The sequence below is a fragment of the Falco peregrinus genome, chromosome 8 (assembly GCF_023634155.1).
Source record: "Falco peregrinus isolate bFalPer1 chromosome 8, bFalPer1.pri, whole genome shotgun sequence".
In the NCBI taxonomy this organism is placed as follows: Eukaryota; Metazoa; Chordata; class Aves; order Falconiformes; family Falconidae; genus Falco; species Falco peregrinus.
In genome coordinates, this window is record NC_073728.1 from 48,079,861 (window position 1) to 48,104,162 (window position 24,302).

General features: G+C 39.2%; 2 protein-coding genes across 2 annotated transcripts in view; one reads left to right on the plus strand and one right to left on the minus strand.

The window, feature by feature from the left end:
* Window positions 1-24,302, minus strand: part of KCNIP1 (potassium voltage-gated channel interacting protein 1) — a 436,627-nt gene that overhangs the window by 383,886 nt on the left and 28,439 nt on the right. The gene's annotated exons all lie outside the window — the stretch shown is intronic.
* KCNMB1 (potassium calcium-activated channel subfamily M regulatory beta subunit 1) lies at window positions 7,605-22,746 on the plus strand. The gene is made up of 4 exons (XM_005232366.3): window positions 7,605-7,795; window positions 13,632-13,801; window positions 15,446-15,641; window positions 17,688-22,746. Exons 2-4 carry the CDS (start codon window positions 13,665-13,667, stop codon window positions 17,955-17,957), a joined length of 603 nt encoding a protein of 200 aa, XP_005232423.1. The 5' UTR covers window positions 7,605-7,795; window positions 13,632-13,664; the 3' UTR covers window positions 17,958-22,746.

Here is a 24,302-nt window from a genome sequence, read left to right on the forward strand (position 1 = left end):
CTCAAGCAACACACATTTTATTAACATCTTTGAAGTCCATGCAGGTATACTATCAAATCTTCCTGGTGGTGAAAAGATTCAAGGTAGAAACTGTGCACAAATATAGCCTATATGTATCTCCGATAGGGTATATGTCCTAGTGGCCCAAATATTATCTTCTCCTCAGCTCTGCTTCCACTTTTCTTTGAGAAATTTAAATTTGCACACAGAACTCCTTTTTTGCACTCTGTGGTAGAGTGAGATGCAAACACATCCATGCTGTACAAGAGCCATTTGCTTCACCACAGTTTCTGGCAACCAGGACCTCATAGTCCAGTGAGGTGCTGCACCAAGAGAAGACAGTCCTGCAGTAAAACTGGGGGTAGAAGTGACACTGAAATGATCAAGCATCAACATAGCCTTTCACCTTTGCATGCCCTGAGCACTTGCTCCTTCTGCCCAGCGTCTGTGCCTCATCTTGGTATTTCAACCTTCAGTTATCAATAAAGCAAGCAAGTGAAAAATAGTACGAGAAGCACAAAGACCATGATTACAGAATAAAAGTGTTGCCAACCCCAAAGCATGACCGGTTGAAAAAGGTGAAGAAGTGTGACATTACCTCTGTTTCTGCCGCTGTTCTGTCAAGATAGGAAGTTAGGGCTTCTAATGTGTAAAAAAGACCATTTCCTAGCAATTCTCTCCACCAAATCCCTGCCACACCTCTCCCTCCATCACTCCCCTCCTGTTCTCCACACACGGAGCAGCTGAGGCTTTTGTTTCTCTATGTCAGCACAGAATAAATGTACTTCGGCAAGTGAATCTGAAAAAATGGTATTCACAAACTATGTTCCTCTGGTCTGCCATATATGTCAGACCCTCTTCAGCTGAAACCTGCCACAAGTCATGGAAAAATCCAGTACCAGGTTGTTGTAGTAGTAGCCTGCATGACCTCCTCTCTTACACAGACAAAATTAATGACCTCTGCTACCAATGGCTCATTTGAGTTTTTAATCACAGTGGAAATTGCTCCATAAGCCCAAAACGTCTGTGTCAGTAACCTCTTGGGGCAATGTTACTTTGAAATGGATTAAAATTCCCCAGGTAAAGGAAGAGCTCAAAGTAATCATGTTACTTTCATGAAAAGTGTATATTAAAGCACATTAAATGCCTAGATATTGGGACTGCACTCCAAAAGGAAATTTAACTGCTTCAAGGAACACAAGATCAATGCTATTATTTTTAGGCCACAGTCTCATTTACAGTAACTTTCTGCAACAAAAGAGTAATGTTAAAGAAAAGATTTACTTTAATTCCTTATATCAATCTGACTTAGGGCAAGAAGAAAAAAATTGTGAACTTTTCTATACAGAACAGGCGTGGAATAGAAAGAAAGGACATTTCATAATATATTTTCATTTCATTTCACCACCACCTTTTTTTTTTTTTTTTTAATCCTGTCTTTAAGCAATTTAATTCCAGAAAAAGAAGGCACATCACCCTTGCTACCACTATGTTTTGCATCTCTTTTCTGGAGACTTTGTAACTCACTGCAGCAAGGCTGATACACTTACAGTATCATGTATTTTGGGAGCATAGGAAACTAAAGGATAGCACATCGCTTCTCAATCTCCCCTCACCAATACAGGAGAGGAGTAAATGTGTGACAGCAATAAAGGCTGTCAATGTGTGGACACGGACAAAGAGGTAGAAAGCACCTCACTCACCATAACAGCAGCAGCAGCACATCAGGGAGCAGAGCTCTCAGCAAAGGAAGCAATGGCATCAGGGATCACAGCGGACAGCAATAGGCTCCAACTGTGGGGTTTCGACAGGCGGTTCACATGAACCATACTAACTGCCCTGACTTCTATTATTTGATAAGCAATAACAAAATACCACTTATGATATATGCCTTGTACTCAAGTTACCAATATCCAGGCTTCCCAAAACACAGAGGTTCTCCCTCAAGCCAAGAAAAAGTTTTTATCGTTTCTATATGACTCACCATAACCAGACTGCCTGATGCCCAGAACTTAGACAGTAAATTAAGTCATGCAGATTTGCTAAACTTAAGGTGCTCATCTGCAACTTGCATATGCAGTAGGTCTGACATATCTAGAACGTGTTAGGCCGCACGCGGCCATGCTGCTGACGGGGGTTTGTCAGACAGAAATACAGGGGCTCTACTCAGTTCCAAAAAGTAAAAAGTAAAGAAGTCTTAACAGCAACTCTCTGATCTCTTCTGCTATACAGAACTGTGTTATTTCTGAGTAGATGACTGGAATTGCATTCTCATAGGCTTACTTAACATCACAGACTGTTATGTCTAAAAATCTTATTTTGTGAAAGCTTCTTCACATTTCTCCTCTTTTCTGCCTGCATTTTGTCAGCTTAGCAAACTACCCAATACGGGGGTGAAGGGCCAGGAAGAAGCAGGTGATGACCAAAAACCAAAACACTTTTCCTTTTATTGGCCAGGCTGCATAATGAGTTATACTCAACTTAATATAGTGAGTGCCTTCCGTTACGAAATGACATTTCATTAATGTATTTGGCCTTCAGACAGCAAGAACAGAAATACTGTTCCTATTCTACAGACGAGGGGAAAGTCCTCCTTTCAGATACAGTACAAACATGGAACCAACAAGGTTCAGAAACAGAAATTTACCATTTCACTGAAGAAACCAACTTCACAGATGACAGCAGAGACCATTAGCAACAATACTACCAGAGTTAGCCCTCCATCCTGTCTTGGATAAGCATCTGCCTTGATTATCTGGCAATGCTTACGTCTCCCAGCACGAGCACATGGTACCTGTACACTACATGCCACACTTTAACATGTCAGAAAGTTGCTGTACTAAGTTTGCAAATTCAGGAAAGGTCTTATATTTGCTCTATGTTGTAGTTAACCTGACCATGACTATGTTCATAGCAGCTTCTGTTTACCTGACATCAGATACTACTCAGTCTTTGCATAAAGTTCCCATCAGCATCAAATGTAATGCTATATGCATTGCATGTCTGAGACACACTTTCAAAAGCAGACAACACCAACTTCTAACTACACTGAAAATTTTTTATTCAGGTTTGTTTGCTACTGTCACACAGCTAAGCATATAGCAGTGAGAGAGCACAAGTCACTGTGGCAGATAAAAGGAGTAAGGTGGGAGATGCCATGGTCTCAGAACAACCCCCATGCCCCCTCTGTACTTCTACCTGCAAACATACAGAGCACCCTGCAGAAACTCAGCAAACCCGGTCAGCTGATTGCCTCTCACTTGCCAGGCAAAGGCAGTTAGCTCTTTTTGCTCATCTAACAAAGCAAGGAAAAAAAAAATTACTTCCCTTTGTAAAATACTTTTAAATTCACAATCGAAATTTCTATACAATGTGGTGTGAGTTTGTTTTGTTTGGGTTTGAGGGTTTTTTTTTGTGGTGATGTTTGTTGTTTTCTTTTTAAATCTCAAGGGCTCCTCTATCTGGAATATCTTTATTAAGAACCGATTACACATGCAAGATCCAACCTGAGAAAGGAGTATATGCACTTACTCTCTGATTGAAAACCATGCCCTTAATCTCTGAAGTCAGTTAGTATGTATCCACAGATGGCTGGGTACAGCAAACAGTTAAGTATCCTCTCTAACTTCAGTTTCAACACACAGTAGTAAGTGTTGTTAGTAACTTCAGACACAAATGAAATTCTACCACAACATTATGCTTTAATACAGGTATAACATCACAGGAAGGCCCATCACGTTACAGCTACCTTCCAACTCAGGGAATCTTCACAAGCACACAGCCACGACGCTGCGAAGTTAGAGGCCAAACAAATGATCCAAAATCCCTGTTTATGTGTGTGTGACAAGTTCTGAGGAATCTCTCAGTCCTCAGGAAACTGGTGAGTTATCAGCAAGTCCAGCAAACAGTTTGTTAATTTAGTTGCTTAAAAGAAAGCAGCTGAGTCTGAAAGCTTGCCCGTGACTGATTTAGACACGCCAGCACTTAGGACATCTGCCTCCTTCTAACTTGCATAATTTTTAATACGTGACTGTTCCTTGTTCAAGAGCCACAGCTTCTCTTTATGATGCCCATTAAAAATGACAATGTACTACACTATGAATATGTTTCAATTAGGAAGGTGGGAGCTAATAACTTTGTAGGGCTCTCTGAAGATACAAACAACTGTTCTCATTTCACAGCTCAGTGATTCTTCAGAAGCACAAGAAAGCCCTGGAAATAAAATTACAATACTTATTAAACTGGCTCTGTCTCATAGCCATTAAGTTTTTCTTATGCCCTAACATGAAAATAACCCTTATGGATGATTGCCTTAGAAGAATAGAATACGCAGTTCTGACCAACAAAAAGATACTGGTGTTTGTTTGGGGGTTTTTTACCTTTCATACTTTTTCCTTTCCCCTTTTTAACTCCTGAACTCCTCTTTACACTAGAGCCAAAAGGGGGTTCACAGTTTGCAAATTCACATCACTTCTGCCTGTGTATGGACACTATTTGTATAATCTGACTAGGACTTCCAGCAAGATCCACCTGTTACATATGCATAACAGCCTAATGCATAACAGGTCACCTGCAACCACAAAATAAGTTTAATTCATGTGATGTCACATCAAGAAACTGTTCAGTAGCACATGGGGTTGAACCAGACTCTCCTGAGCTTCCTTGAAGCTTCAGAGTCAGTCTGATTTCTTGGGAGGGTTAAGAGTCCTCTGAACTAAAACACACCTGCCATGACCATGCCCTATCAGAAACAAAAAGGAGCTGGGGGAAAGCATTCTGCAATACAGATGATGCAGAAAGGACAACAGTTTGAGTACTAGTTACAGAGTAGTACAGGAAACAAACATCAGAAACTTTTCCCCTGCCATTGTTGTAACGTTTACAGTCCCTTCATATTTTTACTTACCAAACAGAGCTACAATCCTTGTATGCTAATGTTTACACAATTTCTCTTTCAGATCTACATGCCTTCTCTTCCATGTTTTTATTTCCACTAGCACTTACAGAGAAAATAACTACTCAGAAATATTTGTCTTAATTCTCTTCAATTTCTCTGATAGTTTCTTGCAGTTCTGGAGACTGATAATTTTAAGTGTAAATACTTTGCTAACCTACAGACACAGCAGGTCTTCCAAGTTGAAAAATTGCTCATTTTTCAAAGAATTGTGGGAAACGATCCCTCAAATTTAATTTATTTTGTCCTTAGCTAAAATTTAATATATTAGAATAAAAAAAGTAGGAACCAAGACACTGAAAAGAAACTTTTTCAGATTCAAAATAGAGAATTTTAGTTCAGAAAAGCCTGTTCTGATACTCTCTTCCCTTTTTCTTCCTCCAGATACAGTCTGGGATTAACTTGGCTAAAACTAGTATTTATGAAAGGATCATAGACCAAAGGGGCTACTGCCTTTAGCTCCAGGTGACCTTAACTGGGCACAGTTTCTTCTGCTGCACATACTCAAAGAGCACTTCCAGGATCTCACCCTTTCCAGCAGTCACCCACACTCCCTCTCTGGGTCAGCATAAGGCCAAGAGAAACTGTCCATTACCAGTTAGCTGCTTACAAATAACCAGTGAATTAGTGTCCCTGCAGCAGATCCACATGCAGGGGATACAGCTGGTCCTGTACTTCTCTGAGACCAGGGAAATCCTGCCTTGAACAAGCAGGTGAGTTGGTTCATGATGCCCCATATTGATAGCCAGGAGCAAGGCTCGGAGAGGAGTGAGCACTGCAGCTCCTGCAAGGAAAGGTGCACCAAGGCAAAAGCGCATGGTGATCTCAACCAGACTGTTCCCTTTTTCCTCCCTTCCATCAAATTGGGAAAAAAAAATATCCATGTGATTTTAATAAGGCATATGCTATTTTAGACTGCAGTACAGAATTACAGTCTATAAGATAACAAAGATTTGGCTTGCCATTGATACAGCTCTCACGCATACACATCACCATACAGGTCAGTGGCATATTGAAATATCCCAGGGTTAGAGTGGATATCAGCATAGCACCTCCCTTTAGCAAACCTATGTTATTTTATTGGGTTAGTTCTCCAAAAGCCAGAGGCCATCTGGACTTGCACATCTGCAGTGTACACGAGATGAAAAGAAACAAGCAAAAGGTAGATTGTGGTACCAGACTTGTAGCATAGCTTCTGTCTATTCAAATAAATCACCAGTGCACCTCAAGGTGAGCCAAAGCGCTCTACCACCACCTCCTTCCGTACACTGAGAAACTTCAGCAGTGTGATCTGTTCTGCCTGTGGAATCCACAAGATTCATGTTAATTTTGCAGAACTGCTTAGTGCTGCAGTTGAAAATTGATCCATGTGTGTTAGCCATCAGGGTTAAGGAGAGCAGGCAGAAGAGACAGTCAGAGTTCAAAATTCATTAATTTCAGTCAGCAAGGGTTACCTTGTTTTCTGCTTTGACTCCTGAATCACATAGTCCCCCAAAACCCCCACTTTCAATCAATTCCTCATTAAAAATATGACTTTTACTTGATCCAAAGCCTGCACCTTTGAAATACTCGGTCTTGTTTTCCAAGTCTCAAAAAATGATAGAAAACTCCACTCAACCAGGTCACTTTTTATCTGGGAATAAGTTTTGTTCATAAGGCTTTTTTTTCAACCTTCAAATGTCATTCTTTAAATTTAGCTACATCACTTCTCAAATATTAAAAAAATTACTATGATCATAAATCTTTCCAATCTAGATGATAGTAGCTGACTTCAACTTACTTAGCTTTAAGTGTCTAACAGACAGTTATCTAAATCCAAGGTAGCTTTGTGTGCTCTCTTCTGCATCAATTATAATAGAAAAAGTCCTTTTGGGGGAGATACATCTCTTATCTTCAGGCAGCACGAACTCTCTGAACATGTCACTTTCAAATCTTTTACCAAAAGTAAACCCAGAAGATCGCCTTAAGATAAAACAGCTAATTATTAGATGCCTAAAGCAGGATGGAGGGGATCCTACCCTTGTTTACATTGCTCAGAACACTCTTAATGCTTTATAGTAGATTATCTTGTTTCAGCTCCTTTAGTCTCCCAATAAGAGAATTTTCCTCTCTCTTTCTCTCTCTCAAAAAAATTATTTTAGCTCTTCTCTGAAGATCTGTGTTAGGAGTCATCTGTTTATAAGTCCCAGAAACAAAGTTGGCTTTTTGGCTAGAGGAACATGCTGGACATTAACATATCTATGGCATGATGGATGCTTTGTTCTTGTCTACAGAGGTCTGCTGTACAGACAGAATTTTAGCATCTGTTGCGTACAAACTGACCAAAACTAGTGGGAACAAAACATTCATACACTGCTGTCAATAGCTTAGGTATGAAGAATTAAGAATCTGTATCAGTGGTCATTGGTACAGTCAATTCCTTAAAACTTACCCAAAAGACCTATCAGATTTCTAAACTAAAAAGCTGTACAAAAGGAGCAGAACCATTGCTTAAGACAAATCCACCGGGATCTGTGGTAAAGGGGCCTTAGGGTATAAGAATTCTCAGTTTCTTCAGCTGTAGTGGGTCTTAGTATTGTGGCTTCCTGGTTTTCAGCAATTAATCTCAAAAAGGACAGTGTTCTTTCATACCTTACCATTTATGGTTACAGAAAGCTTTGTAATAGTGGAACCAAGTTAGGAGTTCAGCCACAGCAAAGCAAACCCAGAGAAGTACAGGAAAGGAAAAAAAGAAAAAAACAAAACATAAAAATCCCTTTCAGCTTTAAGTTCTACTACTATTCCAAGTCCATCATGTAACAGAAGTTTTTCATCAAAGAAAGAAGCATTTCATCAAAATCGGTAAGTATATTTCCAAGCAGGAATTTTTCCTTGGGAACATGCAATAGCTCTGGGTTTTGAGAAGTACAGTGGTTTTGGAAGCAACAATCTTTCTGAATCTGCAGCACTGTAGAGGACAGCACAGATAACCCACAGGCTACAGAAAAGTTAAGTTGTTCTCTTTTGTAACTGGATGCAATCTGATAATTCTCCACAATTATTAGCAAAGATAACTGTATAATTTCACAAATCAGGAGTCTGCAGTTCATATGGGATCATAGCTTTTATTAATTTTAATGGTTAACACACCTTTACTCTTAGGAGTTTCATGGCTTTGGGTGTTCAGCATTTCTTTAGAGGCTGTGCTTGCCTACCTCTAAGTTAGAGAAACCAGGCATTTGAATGCTTCCAGGCTTCCATGAAATCTATTGTTAAATTGATCCATTCTGTGCAGCCCTATACTGCACAGAATCCAAAAGAAGCACTCCAGACAGGTTTTAGAACTGCTGAACTGAGCAATTAACTCTCTTTTTCTGGGTTGTTTTTGCCTTTTTTTTTTTTTTTTAAGAACAACCAGGTTAAAAAGCTAACAGATTTATTCTTAAACAACTGTACAGATTTTTAAACAAAAAAGCTAACTTCTTTAATTCACTCTAGTTATTACATCAGATAAACATTAATAGAGCAAAAAGATACAGCATATTTCATAAAATATATGTGGTTGTACCATTTTACATAGTCAAAATATTGCTGCTTCAGGTTTCCAAGGCAACTATGAGTACGTGGCAAAATCTTTTCTGTGCAGATTTCCATTGAGGTTCAGCGTCACCTTATTCTGTAACACTCAGAGGATTCGTGGTCCCAGATGCCCAGAATGCTTTTTCAGTAATGGGTTCTTATAAGTTTGCAATGAACAAAAACCACTGTCCCCTGGCCCCAGCATCCCTGGCAAAGGCAGATCTGTTACCAGCAAGAGATGCATATAAATGCTAGGGTAGGAAATAGAGGGCAGGGAGAGGGGAAGCAAGTGCCAACACAAGTGTAGTTTCAACTTCAGGTCCCTTGTCCAGGGTGTAAGCGGTGGGGTAACAGATGAGAAAAGGATGAGGCAGGTTTGAAACAGAAAGGAAGAATCTAAGTAGATGGATATGGAAACAGGTAGGCAAGTGTGAGTGATCAAACTAATTCTACTCAAAGACAGCAGTAAATGTGTAAGCTGTGCTGCTCTGCCACAGTAGCATAACCAGAACAGAGCTCATATTTATAGATCTAAAAATTATGGTTGCCTTCTGGTCCCCACACAAAGCACTTGGCCAATAAACTGGCAATGAATACTATGCTCCTTTTACACACCCAGCAAAGCCATCAATTTTCATGTTGTCCACACAACATGTTCTGAGAATAAAACAAGGTGGCTGTTAAGTTGACACTTGATAAGGGAAAACAAGGTGGCTATTTGTATGCAGAGGTAGTAGAGGCCAAAGGGTCCAGGCCTGTTTAAAAACTCATCACTTTAGGGAGGTGGATGACTTGCATCATTCTGGGTGTAATGTGGTATTAGCACTTGATGCTCATCTGAAAGCAAAACATAATGCTCACTGCAAGTTCACCATATGGTATACGATAAATCAGCTGAAAAAAAAATACTAGCTCACTGTTTAATATCTATTCCCAACTTAAATTTGTGATAAGGGTTTAGCACCCTTCCTTCTGCAAGCAAGCAAGATTCATTCATCACTGCTACCAATACTGTGATACCCAAGTTAAGAGCAGCCTGGAACTGAATGAGTCCTCTCTCAAGCTAACTAGTGGAGGTCACACACTGGAAACTCCTTGAGATGGGGGGAGGAGGCGTCAGAGACTTCCTGCTAAGTATCAAACATGTCTACTAATCAAAATAGGGGACTATTCCAAACTTGAGCAGATGGTATCCCTAGGATTATCACCAGCAGCTGTCAATGCAGTGATTATACATTGAAATTGCACAGCTAATGTACTGTATAATTTAACTAGACTGAAGAAGAAGATTAGGGAGAAGGAACATTATGAAAAGATTTGGAGCTTATATTTTCCTAATAATTATGGAGGCACCCCACAATCTTCTATGCAAAAGATACATTTAGATTTACTCTTGAAGGCCAGGCTAAAACCCACATTACACACTTCAATATCTACCAATTCAAATATGCTCAGAAACTTCCTGGGCCAATCAAGTGCTCTGCAGTGCTTCATTTTTCAAAGATGTAATGATTTTGTCTGAAGAAACACTTAATTAGCTCTTTGAACATTCCTCCTAATATACACTGACAGAGCTAGGAGACAGAAGAATTTTTAATCTGAAAAAACTTAACCTTTTGAACAATGGGGAAATTCCAAATGAATACATTTTTCTATATGCATGCACCTTGTTTTGTCCTCAAGCCAGAAAATGCAGGATGTTCAGCACAAGAACGTAAGATTTATATATGAAAAGAAAAAAAATGCACACGGAGTTTCCTTCACTGACTTGTGCTTCCTCTTAAATTATTCTGTACATACATGAAATAGCGCTACAGATTTTTCTGGTCTTCTGAATTTTAAATCATAAAAAAAAAGCATCAGAAAGCACATATTTCAGTTTTAGGGACTGCATTCACAGTAATCTGGTTCAGCAACACAACAGTGACATGAGCACCTCTGATTTACACTGTCTGAAGACCTAGTAGGTTATTTTTTAATGTTTACAGGAGGCCTCAGCGAGATATTTTTAGATGAATCTTTCTTGTTAACATTCTCTGCATAATTTATATGTCCTTATTCTCTTTGGTGTCAAGCAGAAATCTGAACTGGGGAAGCTGAGGCAAACAGGATCACCTAGCAGCCCACGCAGTGAACAAGGGTCAGGCAGCCTGGGGCTAGCCTCAGGAAGGGGAACAACACTGCACATAATACTTGGAAAACCTCTTGGCCACTTGTTAAAATTTCCAATTTACACATACAAATTCTTTATGTGTCTTAAAGAGGTAGTCTGGCAGTTTACAATGATTAGGAGGGATGAGCTTACTAGTACTTCTGCTGCATATGTGGCTGACATTCAGACTGGTGGGGTAATTACATTTCTTGTTAATTCTTTGGTTAATTGACCCACAGTTCTTGTTTTCTATGTAATAAGTGGTCTGATTACCCCACTATTTCTCAGCATAACTGGGACAGCTATATAAAGATTATGGTTCATCTAAAATTCAAGACATTAACAGCACAAGGCCACTAGAAGTTTTCCATAAGTCATGGTGGCAGTACCAATCATTCACTTTTTCATTTTCCCACAGAACTAATGAAAGATGAGTAATTGTTACTGCATCTAAGAATTTCTTGCTAACAACACAGGTTTTCGCTCGCCTATTAGCAGCTTCCCACTGTGATATAAGGAATTGCCACTCAGGTACACACAGACTCAGGGCCCATGCTCCAGGACTGATGATGTTCCTTTGTTCCATTTTCCCCTCTGACCAAGCTGGACAATAAGTAAAAGAGTCAGTTTAATACCAAGTTGTACAATGTTCCAATATTTTTATTATTTCAGACTTCATTGGTTTTTTGAAAGTGCTATTTCCACTTTGCCCTCACAGAACTAAAAGAAATGAGAGAAGTTTCCAAGGAATAGCCACTACTGACATTCACCCAAGTTTCCTTGCAAGGTGCACATGCATCTGTGCATGGTTATACACAAGTATGCAGACACAGTGCGAGCACACTGACAGTGCTTGATGCCACATGTTCTATTATAGCCCCACAGACCAAGAAAAACAGAATACAGCCTTATTAAGGGCATTTGCTCACATTCTGTATTAAACTCAAATGCCAGTAAGCAGGTAAGGTTCATCTTATGGCAATTTCCTTACTTCTTAAAATGCCAGTGAATTACACATGATCATCAGAAAAATAATTCCCTTAAAAATGCTGTCTGTAAAATTCACAGTGTATATTGATGTTTTATTTAAAGTGGAATGAAATATGGAACTGGAAAAAATTCAATATTCAAACAAAAACTCCTTTTGTTCCTAGGGACAACTCAAAACAGCCTTTCATTTTGACATCATGTACCAGCAACTTCAAAATAGATACTTAAAAAATTCTGTAACTAGCCTTGAGTTATGCTGTATGAAAGCTGTTTTACTGTCCATAGAGATCTATATTTTTATTGTTAATAACACTAACATTCAGGTGTTATAGTAGTCTAAAATCAGTAATATTTCAACGTTCAAATTTTTGAACATTTAAACAGTCAAAGTAAGGCACTTTTACCAGTGAAAACCAAAAATAACAGAAAAGAAAGCAAAACTCAGATTATATTCACATTTTTTCTTTTGACAACTGATGGTGTCATTATCTTGTCTTTCACAGAATTCAGTCTTGTTCCCCACCCCGATAACACCACAGCTCTGCCAGCCTGGGGTAGCTGGAGACCATTTACTCATGGTTAACATTAAGAACCCATTCGCTAGCTTTGGCTTGTATTTGTCTTATACGGTATCTAAACCTAAGTCTTGGCATTTGCTCCATTGCTTAGCTGAACATTGGTAGAGACCACGCTGTCCTGAAGGCCAGCCAGTAAGGGTAAATACTAAATAGTTGCACATACCTGAAGCTGAAATCCTGAAAATGCACCAGCTAAAGCATGAAGCTGGGCATCGTCTTGCCTAAACAGGTTTCAGTCCTGTTCTCACATGCATGTATGTAATATAGTCTCCCTTTCTCTTTCTGCTCTGCTCTTGTCCCTTCTCCCCCCTAAAAAACCCAAAATCGTGCCAGTCTTGTCATTTGCCATAACTATGGCTTGCACCATGTTTTCTTGGAAAAAACAGAACCTCATGAACCTTCAGTTAACAGCTGTCAGTTCAACAGATTCTGGTGATAGGCTGAACTCTGTGAATTTTATCCTCATTTATGTATTAATCCTTTCTATCAGTTGTAATGATTTAATGGCTTATGGATTCACAGCAATTATTTTCAGATTCTCTTTATCAAAACATTAGCAAGATAATTTAAAATGCTATTTGGCAAGGGAGCTGGGGGGAAATGCCAGGCTCTCCTGAGCTCAGGTTCAGACAGCTCTGATTGAATGTTCCCCTGGTGTTACACCAACATTTTGCAGTTTGCACTCTCCCGTTAGTGCCAGCAGCAGTCCTGACCCCGTACTTATGGTGAGAAATACAGCAGGTTTAACTGCTCTTTTTTCTAATCCTATTGCATCGTGTTTGGTGGCATCACATCTAGAAAACACAGCTTTTCTCCACTATTTGACAGGACATCAAGTTTTCAGCATCCTTGAACAGGCAAGGCCAAACAACAAACATGCAGAAGTCAGAACCCAGCCTCTCAAATGCTAAATTTTAAATTATTTCAGCTCTTTCGAAATAAGACAACCCCTTTCAGACTAATCCAGAACAAAAGACATAACGTAAAAAGGATTCTGCTGTGGGAAGATTTTCCCTTCATGCAGCCTTTACCAATACACAACACAATACCTCTTACTTCAGAGAAGCAACGACGTAAAAAAGATGGAATTAAGGCTGAGGACAATCAGGCTGTTAACAGAACTCTCCCACAAGATAATCAGGTTTTCCTACCCTTAACTCCCATCCTCCACACACACATACATTTTGGAGTACTATATGGTAAATATCAGAAAGTAAAAAGGAAGTCTACTGATAATAAAAGACACTGTAACTTTTTTTGAAAAAATCTATTTTTTGAAAAAATGGACTGTTCCTCCATGGGATACATTATATTCCAGAAACTTATTACAGAACTGCGATACTTATAGCCAATCCTAGTCCCGTTTTCCCTCTCCTTTCTCTATTTTGTTTTATACCAGGAAGAGATTGTTCAGATTACACAACTCTAAATCATGTTGGGAAAAAAGTTGGTGACTGCACAGAAGCGAGGGGAGACAAGAGCCCTGTGCCTGGGACTGGGAATGGTTGCGTGCTCCACGATGATGTACTTTTTTATTGGGATCACCATTGTGCCATTCTACACTAAAAGGTAATGACAGACATTTGCTTATGAATACAAAGCTATTTCTTTTTCCTGTCAAATACAATTATTGAAACAGCGCCAAAATACATGGTAGTATGTTGTACAATAAATAAACAGTATGTTCTTGAAGAGCTCATAAGAATTTAAGACAGAAGAAACAAGAAAGAAATAGGTGAGCCAAGAAGTCATTGAGCATTCACAGGTAAGCAAAAGAAAGAGGGAATGATCACCTTCAGAGCCAGAGTAAGAATAGACTAAACCAGGGGTCCTCAAACTACGGCCCGCGGGCTGGATACAGCCCCCCAGGGTCCTCAATCCGGCCCCTGGTATTTACAGAACCCCCCCGCCCCCCCACCGGGGGTTGGGGGGGAACCAAGCAGTCGCAGATGACTGCCTGCCACTTCATCCGTGCGCCGGCCCCCTGGTTAAAAAGTTTGAGGACCCTTGGACTAAAACAAAACATTTACTATGAAAACATGTAAAATAAAAACCAGCCATGACTATCAAAGCTCAATAACGGAAAACTAAATCTTGGATTAACAATAATTAAAAAAATAATTTAAAAAAGCTTTTCCATGTGCAGGAGGGTGTGTGTTTTTTAATAAAACTATAAAAACCTGAGCATAAAAGTCACAGTAAAATTGTTCAGTTGAGAATCAGTAGCTTATTTCCAAATCAACCATCCTCCAACAGCCCAGTCTACCACAGCAAATGTTGCAGAATACAATGAATGCTGATTAAGTTACTGTTACTCATATTTTTATTTTGTTTTGCAAGTTCTGTCTCCACACACAAAATCAATTTGCAACAAAACAAAGCAACAAGAGTGCAGCTCAGTTTTTCATGCTTGAAGATTTTGATAAAGTACATCCATCTCATTCTTCTTACTAAGCGCACCTTTAAGCTCAAAAACATTTGAAAAACATTATCTTTAAAACAGTAATTTACGCTTATTTATTTTCCAGCCTCCTGATTACATTACAAAATATATTTGCATGTAAAAAGATTAGTTTAAGAACTTGAGTGAGACTATTTGTTTACTTTTTTTTGCCACTGAAGTGTACTGCTGTAAGCAAAAGCTGGTATGCTAACAGTAATCCTTGAGAAAAAGGGATAAGCAACAGAAAAAACAAACACCCCCCCCCCCCCAAAAAAAAAAAAACACCAAAACCACTTTTGTCCGACAGAACCCTGCTACTTATTCATGCAAAAGGTTCGCATAAGGAAGAAAAGGCAGAGGAAACATGGGAGCTAATCTGAGTTCTGAGAATTGAGTGAGATTAGTCAAAATATTTCTGAGACATCAAGTGTACCGTGCTTCCAAATATTTACTACCAAACATTAAAATCCATATTAATTTTTCTTTCTCGAATAACACTTGAAGCTGATTACAGATGAGGTTAGAATCTGACTTCAAACCACAGAACGTGTAACAAACAGCAACAAAAGAACCGCCTTCCTATGGCGCCATTTCCCCTGGCCCAGCCGTCAGTTCAGGGAAGGCAAAGTGCAGGGCCCCAGAAGGGAGCAGCCGTGAGTTCACCCGTACCACACCTACAGCTGGCACACACAGATGTATCTCCAGCATGTGGCCCATAACATACGCTGTCAACACATTTAAAAGCAACACTTTTTGTTTTGGTTTTGTAGTGTGTGGACAACAGAAAGTGTGTGCCAGGTACTCAAAGCCAACATCAAGGATAAAGCACTCTGCCCAAACAGCGAAGGCTCAGAGGATGGGGATACCTTTCCTTACCCCTGCCTGCAGGTGTGGGTAAATCTGACAGCCTCAGGACAAGAGGTGATGCTGTATCAGACTGAAGATACACTGGAAAGAAACCCTAAGGTACTTGCAACAGAGACTGAATAATCACTCTTTGCTGCTGGCTGGCAACTTTGAGGAGAAGGGGTGATTGTTTTTAAACCAAGAAGCATAGTAAAAGCATTTGTTGTTCATGTTTTCACATCCATGCTTAGACCAAGGCATTTTTAAAACATTCCAGAAATAACACTTTAAAAAAAAAAAATCTTTTAAACATTACATCAAACATTAAGTTAATACTTGTTAAGGAATTACAGTAAACAAACATGAATGTTTAACATTCATGAACATTTAAAAATACATAAGTCTCCCAGCTAAAGACCACTGGTAAGAAATAGTTCATAAACTGTGGTTTGCTCACTTGCTTGTTGAATTATCACAAGAGAGACCTGAAGTTAAAAACTGTCCAAAGCGAGAGCACAAATACCAGTTGTACTTCTATTTTATAGGTGGGTGGTATCAAGCAGGAAATAAAGCCAAGAAAGGGGAAATAAGGGTGCTGTTGGGAACATCTGAAATCATGCACATTTTAGACAGAAAGGAGAAACAAATCCATAATTTTGGAAGACGATCACCCAGAAAACTTGTTTGTCCTTGGTTTGGTTTGTAACTCTTTCTGGCCAGTATGGCAGCAGAAACCTGGAGTCACGGAGAAGAGAGTGATGCTGTGGGAAGCACCTGTGTAATGCAGAGGCGCTGCGTATCACAGTAGAGGTCCCTTGGCCAGTTGTTTTAGCAATCTCTTCCCCAGAGGATGATTGTAGACCATGGGTGGGACAGAAATGTGGGTGCACAGTATTAATCTGGCTTTAGAGGTGTGTGAAAAATTAGGGAAGGGGGGGGAAGGAGGATGTTATTGTTTTGTTCCTGCCACTATTTCTCCTTGGGAATCAAAGAGCTCAACATCTTTAGGCTTGCTCCCCCACAACCAGAACCTCTCTAACAAGTATGCTGTCCAAGGAAGGTCAGGTTCAGTTCAGTACCAATAGCAGAAGTATTTCAGAGACCTTACTGCTGCTCAACACTCTCTCTAAGGGGACATAAAATGAAATTCAGATCTTGGATGCCCAAGACTGAAGCACTTTCAGAATCCAAAACAAACATCCTCAGACTACAAGTGTTCATCTTCTTAAAGAAATTATATAGATTAGTTTCACACAGTGCAAACCTGGTAGCATAAAACACTGAAATGAAGAAAATTTTGCTAGCTAATGTCTGTCTTTATAGTAACTATCTCAGGAAAAGCTACATATAATGAAGTGGCAAAGGAGAAATTATCTGCTGTAGATTGAAATGAGAGCCTTGCTCACTGCAAGAGGCAGCCATTAGCTGATTTCCTACCTACTGTTTACATTATTGCAAGTACAAACCTTCAGGTTGGGAACCATACCCTTTCTGCCTTGGCCAGTTTCCATCTTAAGACACCTAAGCATTATTATGTATGCAAAATAGTGTTGCATAAAAGAAACTGTTATGAATTACAGCAACAAAAAGACTGCTTTGAAGTCTATTAGTATATCCACTGAAGTATAAATAACTTTGCATTATTACTACAGGTCAAGATAGTTCTGCATTGCAAGGATAAGTAGAAAGCTGCCAACAGCCATGCCTCTCTCTTATTTTTCCTGCTACTTACAACCAGAGGTGCAGAGTACAGCAACTTCATTTTTCTGCACACTGACAAGCCAGTTGTGAATTTCTGCACAATTAACACATTTCTGCTGTGGTAGTGCCTACAAGCTCTGTTAGGAATCCAAACTTGGCACTGCAATAATGAAGTGACAGTCTCAAAGACTGCGGTTTTAGTTCAAGCACATATGTACTACTGGTTTCCAACATTACTCCAATCTGCAAAACTGCAGACTGGGGGCATAGACACACTGACAGAAACAGTGAAGCATGGCAAATGGGTTATGTGCATAAGGAAACCAAGATGATTACCCTGGATACTAGCCAAACCACACGAGTTTTTGTCAGTACTAGCATGTTTGTTTTACTCAATTTGGCTTAACTACAAACCTTGAATTGTGAGTATCCATTATAATGAATCACCTTGATTTCTTATTCCAGTGTTCGTACGTCCCAGGCAAGTCGGAGAACTCTAAAGAAGTTAAAGCACGAATAGAAATAATTGCAAGCAATTTCAAAAAATACCAGACTTTCCCGTGCTACTATGACCCAGGAGGAACGCAGACCAATGTCATTTTAAGCAGACTTTATCCCCCAAAAGGCCTCCTTTTTGCTTTCCTTTGGCCTACACTCATGTTTACAGGTGGATGCCTGATTATTGTTCTAGTAAAAATTAGTCAGTATTTTTCTGTTCTTTCTGCTCGGCAGTAGAACATAAATATCTATCAGAGATCCTTGCAAGATATTAAAGCGGCTTTGTTCTGCCTGTTTATCTGCATTGTGTGACTTTTAATACATCAGGTATCAATCCAAGGGTAGGCATTCCAGAAAACTGAATCACTATGGATGGTAATCCATTACATGAAGACAAAATATAAAACTGATTCCCAGGTGTCGTGGTTTAATCCTGGCCAGTAACAAAGTACCACCCAGCCGCTTGCTCACTCCCCTGCACCCAGAGGGGTGGGGAGGAGAACCGGAAAGGAATGTAGAACTCAAGGGCTGAAATAAGATTTAATAATTTAAACAGAATAAAAAGGTAAGAGCAATAATAATAACAATAATAACAACAATTATAATGGAAAGTTGGGGAAAAGGACAAAATCCAAAGGAAAAGGGAGAAAGGAAAACAAGTGATGCACAGTACAACTGCTCGCCACCTGCTAACTGATGCTCAAGCAGTCCCTGAGCAACGACCCCCCCCAGCTAACCCTCCAAGTTTCTATACCAAGCATGACGTCCCATGGCATGGAATACCTCTATGGCTGGTTCAGGTCAGCTGTCCTCACTGTGTCCCTTCTCAGTCTCTTGTGCCTCTCCAGCCCTCTGGCTGGCACGGCCCAAAAAACCAAAAAATTCTTGACTTTGTATAAAAATTATCCAGGAACAACTGAAAACATCAGTGCATTATCAACATTGTTCTCACATCATAGCCAAAACACAGTACTGTACTAGCTACTAAGAAGAAATTTAAGTCCATCCCAGCCGAAACCAGGACACCAGGAATGCCTGAAAATACCTCATAAGAACGCAGACCGAGTTACTGCCTATTGTTTCCTTGGACTTTCTGCGGTAGAGTAGCTTTACAGAGCTACAACTTAAGTTTACTACTAAACTCTTGTTCCATGTTTTAGACGTGGTCCTAATTTTCTGTCTGGTTGATAACAATTGGTGCCAGATCCACATATATCATCACTGCAGACACATGTTTTATATACTTAATTACCAATATAGTGTGTATTCATGGCATAGTCTTCTTGTCTGTTGATAAAGAAGTTTTGCTATGGTCCAAAAAGGTATTTATCATCATGGATGTCTCTGCTTTTGGGAAAGGGGAGAGGGGAGAACCACCTAAAAACAAAATATACATACGCAGACACTACAAAGTTTGCACTCTAAACATTTAACACCAATTGTATGTATTTAAATATATCCACAAAACACAGGGTATGGTAAAGAAGTTTATATTAGAAGTTTTTGTATTTAACTCAAATCTTCACCTTGCTTTACTTTTTACAAAGTGTACCACTCAAGGAAGACCATCTGCCTACCACTTGCATGTATCATAAAACTGTTAAGGAAGGGAAGTCACAATATGAAAAACACAATTATGTAGTCTGAAACATCCATGATGTCTTACTAAACACTGTAATATAACCTAAGGACAGAAGTTTCCATATTTAGCACAAGGATATTTCACAATGGAGACATCTTTGTTTCTAGTGCCAACTCTTAGGAATGCTCTGATGCATGCATAGATACATTTTCTGTTCTCTGAAAATAACTGTTTCCCTCAGACAATTTCCAAATTGCTACTGGACACAGGAGGAACACAAGCTACTTCCTATATGCTGTATTTGACTGGCACTTGAGACATAGCTAATAAAAAATTTTTTGTCACATTCCTGATGAACCACTTGGTAGCTATCATTCATAGGAAAATTTCAGGGCTTAGGTGCAAATTTAAATCCATTAAACTCTAGTGGAAAAAAATTATTCTCATTAATGTGGCACAATTCTCTATTGTGAGAAAGAGGAAGGCTGAAATATTAAGCCACCACATTCATTTTCCAACATTACTAATGGAACAGCATCAAGAGTTTGCTTTTCATCATGATCATCAAACCAAAATTAGACCAAGATAGTATAAAACAGCAGTTATTAATATCAGTAACACTCGTTCAACATGAAAAGTCTAGATGGTTATCTATTAGAAATCTACAAGAGGAAAAATGACAAGCTCTAGTGCTTAAGAGTCACACAGTGTCAGTGGTGCTGTAAAAAAAAAAAAGAAAAAAAAAGCCTAAACTAAAAAATGAATATAGGAGGAGAATTATTTCCACAAGAAACAGGAAGGTATTTACAGCTTCATACAACACTTCTATGAAATGCATCTGAAGCTGTGTGTATATATGATTCTAATCTTTCTCATTCAGGAAAGTGAAAGTGCAGCTGACAGGTACAGGCGTTTTGGGTGACCAAAAGCATTTGCCAACAGGATGGCAAGGGGAAGAGACCCTGGTTTATTAGTTCACCAAAAGCTAAGGCAGGACTGTGGTAACTGCTTAAAAATAAAAAGGCAGAGAGGATACCTGTTGAACCTAATGCATTGTACTGGTACCAAAGGAGGTGAACAAGCTAGCTGCAAATAAGACAAAGCAGTTTATTTAAAAGGTTCTTTCAAAGCTTTACTCCATATTTTTAAACTACTGCTGAAAAGCAAAAGCCTTCAGTTTGCAAACTAAAACTTGTTCATGACTACTTTATACTCAGTCCAGCAAACCGGTACCCCTGCCACCTTGCTCCTCTCTCAGCTCAGCAGAGAAAAATGAAGGTTGGATATTTAGCAGCAGTCCCCATTGCTAACTCATGGGTCAGTAATTTGTCCTTGAAGTACAGAAGCTCTTGATTTTGCTAAGCTCAGAACTCAGCATGAAGACTGGGAGCTCCTGCTTCCAACTCCTACCTTGGCTTCCTGAGACTACTCCCTAAAGCCACCCTCCTCGCCTCCCTGTTCATAGTTATCCCTGATAGAAGTAGATGAAGATTTATTCAGTGCAAGCTGTGTCTCCAGATTTACGTCTACCACAAATAGAGTTGATTATCGCATGAAAACAATTATTTCCCTCCAACATGTACAACATTGCAAAAACATGAAGAAAAACCTTCCACAAATTTTGTTCTCCAATATAGCAACATTTCCTATTAGGGCAGGAGATATTCCAAGTGAAAACAGCCAGTTCAGGGGAAAAACTAGATGCAAGTTCAGAAACTGCATTGTCTTGGACTCTCACCAACCAGCCTCTCTTTCACCCAAATTAAAAAGGGTGTTTAAATTCAAAAAGCCAAATATTATAATGTAGAAAACAAACACACAAAATATATAGGCACTACAGAACGGTTCTTTTATAATAACAATTTGCCCATGTATAAATACTCGTTATTTTCCACATTTCTGAAAAAGTTTAACGTTGAAGTCATAGATACTCTTTTTCCTTTACAGTTTCACTTTCTCTTAAAGTCAGAACTAAATGTTTTAACATTGTGCCATGTTGCTGAATTATTCTTGGCCTTTTGTAAACATTTTTCTATCCTTCTTCCATCTGCAAAAGTTGTAATTTGCTAGAGAGTGAAGTTTTAATAATACTCTATGCTTCTTAGAGCAGCACACAAGGAAGCTATATAGCCTTTAGGGCTTTTTGTTTCGTTGTTGGGTAGGTGGTTTTTGTTTTTTTCGTTTGGATTTTTTGGTTTGTTTTTTTTTTTTTTTTGTGTGTGTTTGGTGTTTTTTTTAATATTATTGGATTATACCATCAAGTCTATAAAATATCCGATAAATAAGATGCTATTTTTCTGAGATCCAGCAAAACACTTCCTATGAGAAGTGCTTCAATACAGTGACTATCGCAGTGACAGATGTACACAATCCACTTTTTCAAGGCAGAGCAGATGCTCAAGGTACATACGACAGCATTAAGACTCCTGCCAGGAGAAGAGAAGTGGAAGTATAAGCAGCTGGAGATTAAATTCATACCTCAAATCTGTTTGACTACACACAGCTTTCACCAGCATTGATGCTCAGACCACAGTAGTGCTTGAGTCGACCAGAAAGACAGGGAACATAGGGAACAGGGACAGATTTTTAGACCCTGATGAATACTTCAGTTGTGCAAGCCCTTTATATGTCATATGAATAATATTGTTTTGCTGAAACTATTAAAAGTCCTAATTTTCAAGTGCTGGGCACAGACTCTTAGGAATAGTTTTTCTCCTTGATGCCAAATAAGGCTTGGACCTGGTGATTCTACTGTTGGAAGATGAAAAAGAACAAAAGCTCCAGCACTATACTTGAGGGAACTAGCATTTTTTCTAGGGGAAAAAAACCCAACCACAAACAACAAAACACACCACCCACACAACTATTGCAAAAGGTTGTAAAACAAAGCTTTTCCCATAAACCAGAGGCTATAATTCTGGATGAGACAGATTCAGTTTTCATCAGCTTTTAGTAAGATCACTGTTTTCCACCTTCAATAAGGTAGCAACAATGGCAGCTTAAGAGGAGCCTATGGCCACCGATTTGCTAAGCAGCTACCCCTTAGTCACCAGCATCTTCTTAATGTACGTAAACAATAGCAGATACTTTCTGGCTACCTCTGGCAGCTTTGATTTAAGTATCCTGCTAACTGGTGCTATTTTTATTACCTCATCCTCAAAGCAGCAACAGGGCAGTTAACACAAAGACGACTCTGGTCCCTGAAGATTCCTCACTCATTGCATAAACCCACTACACTTGATAACAAAATACTTTCCAGCTGAGTAGCTGGTACTTTGTTACTACCTTTTGGGTGGGTTTTTTTTTTTTTCTTTTGGGTTTTTTTGTCTTTTTGTTTGGCTGGTTTTTGGTGGGTTTTTTGTTTGTTTGGGTGTTTGTGTTTGTGTGTGTGTGTTTTAATAAGGAAACTGTTATAGTTGAATTATAAATTGAGTCCAAAATAAATTCACTAAATATTTATTAAGGTAGGAAAGCAAAAACAGTGCACTGGGCGGCTGGGGAGTCACAGCTCCTCCAAGGCTCGCAAATTTAGGCAAGCTAAACGGCTCCTTTTACCTTCATGGAAGTCGGTTTCAACATCTTCGGTACGCCCCTCAGCTTCTTCCGTTATCGTGGTTTCTTGCTTACGGTAGTTTTGATAAAATGTCGGTTACAAAACTAGTTCATGCAATCTTTCTCCACACAGCCATTTGGTACAAAGGTTTAAACAAAGATACAAATTGTCAAAGCAACATAGCATCAGGGTTTAACATTTGTCTTAAGATAATGTAGGACACTCCCATGTCTGCAACGAGATCATTCCTGTTGCTTAACCTGTCTGATCAGCAAATTATCCTTAGTTACTTATTACAAAACTAGGAAAAACTTAACACCACCAGTTCAGGGTCTCTAGAATATTCAGAAGCCATACAAAACAATTCAGAAATTTTCCTTTTAGCAATTTCCACAACAGAAAAAATAGCATTTAGGGTTAACTGACTGACTCCAAATTTACAAAGTGGCTTGAAGTTAGATAATATTTTAACACAGGAAGAATAATTATAAGTATTGATGCAGGCAGTTCTTTTTTGTGAGAGTGTTGGTGTTGTTCAGCCCAGAGAAGAGAAAGCTCTGGGGACACCTCATAGCAGCCTTCCACTTCCTAACGGGGGCTACAAGAAAGCTGGAGAGGGACAAGGGCATGCAGTGACAGGACAAGGAGTAATGGCTTTAAACAGAAAGAGAGTAGCTTTAGATTAGATAGAAGGAAGAAATTCTTCACTATAAGGGTGGTAGGACACCGGCACAGGCTGTGCAGAGAAGTTGTGGATGCCCAATCATTGGAAGTGTTCAAGGCCAGGTTGGACGGAGCTTTGAGCTTTGGTTTAGTGGAAGGTGTCCCTGCCCATGGGCAGGGCAGTTGGAACTAGATGATCCTTAAAGTCTTTTCCAACCCAAACCATTCTATGATTCTACTTCTTACCTTTTATCATTCCAGTCAGATTTTCAGAAAGTCTCAGCGTGCTAAATAAGTTATTCTGCATTCAGCACAAAGAGCAAGCAAGGAGAGCACCTGAAAATACTTCAGCTTCAGCAAAAAGATAACACAAGATTAATTTTACAGATGGGGGGCAGGGAAGAGAGTTCTTTGTAAGGCTCCATCTCTTCAGTAAATTATTTGTACCACACACGAAACAAGGTGACCTGAATGAAGTAAATACAGGCTGTGTAGTCCAATCAAACTCAAGGCCATTCTTATAAAAACGCTTTGAATAGTCTTTAAATAATTTTATACAAATGCTTTAAAGTCTAAAGAGACAGCACAATGTATTAAAGAGGTGTCGCTGAAAGAAACCTCAAAGACAGAGGTTGAACAAAAGAATTGTGTTTGAAACGCTTATTGGTTTATAGTTTACTAAAGCACTGCATAATTTTCTCTCTGCTGGAATATTTCAAAACATTGGATATGTTTAATTGTAAAACTTCTTTTTGGAGATTACTCTTAATAATCAAATGACCCC

Coding starts and splice junctions, on each gene's coding strand:
- KCNMB1 (XM_005232366.3), top strand. CDS start 13,665: ATGTTGGGAAAAAAGTTGGTGACTGCACAGAAGCGAGGGGAGACAAGA. Junction 13,802..15,445: donor GTGCCATTCTACACTAAAAG/GTAATGACAGAC, acceptor TTGGTTTTGTAG/TGTGTGGACAACAGAAAGTG. Junction 15,642..17,687: donor CACTGGAAAGAAACCCTAAG/GTACTTGCAACA, acceptor TTCTTATTCCAG/TGTTCGTACGTCCCAGGCAA.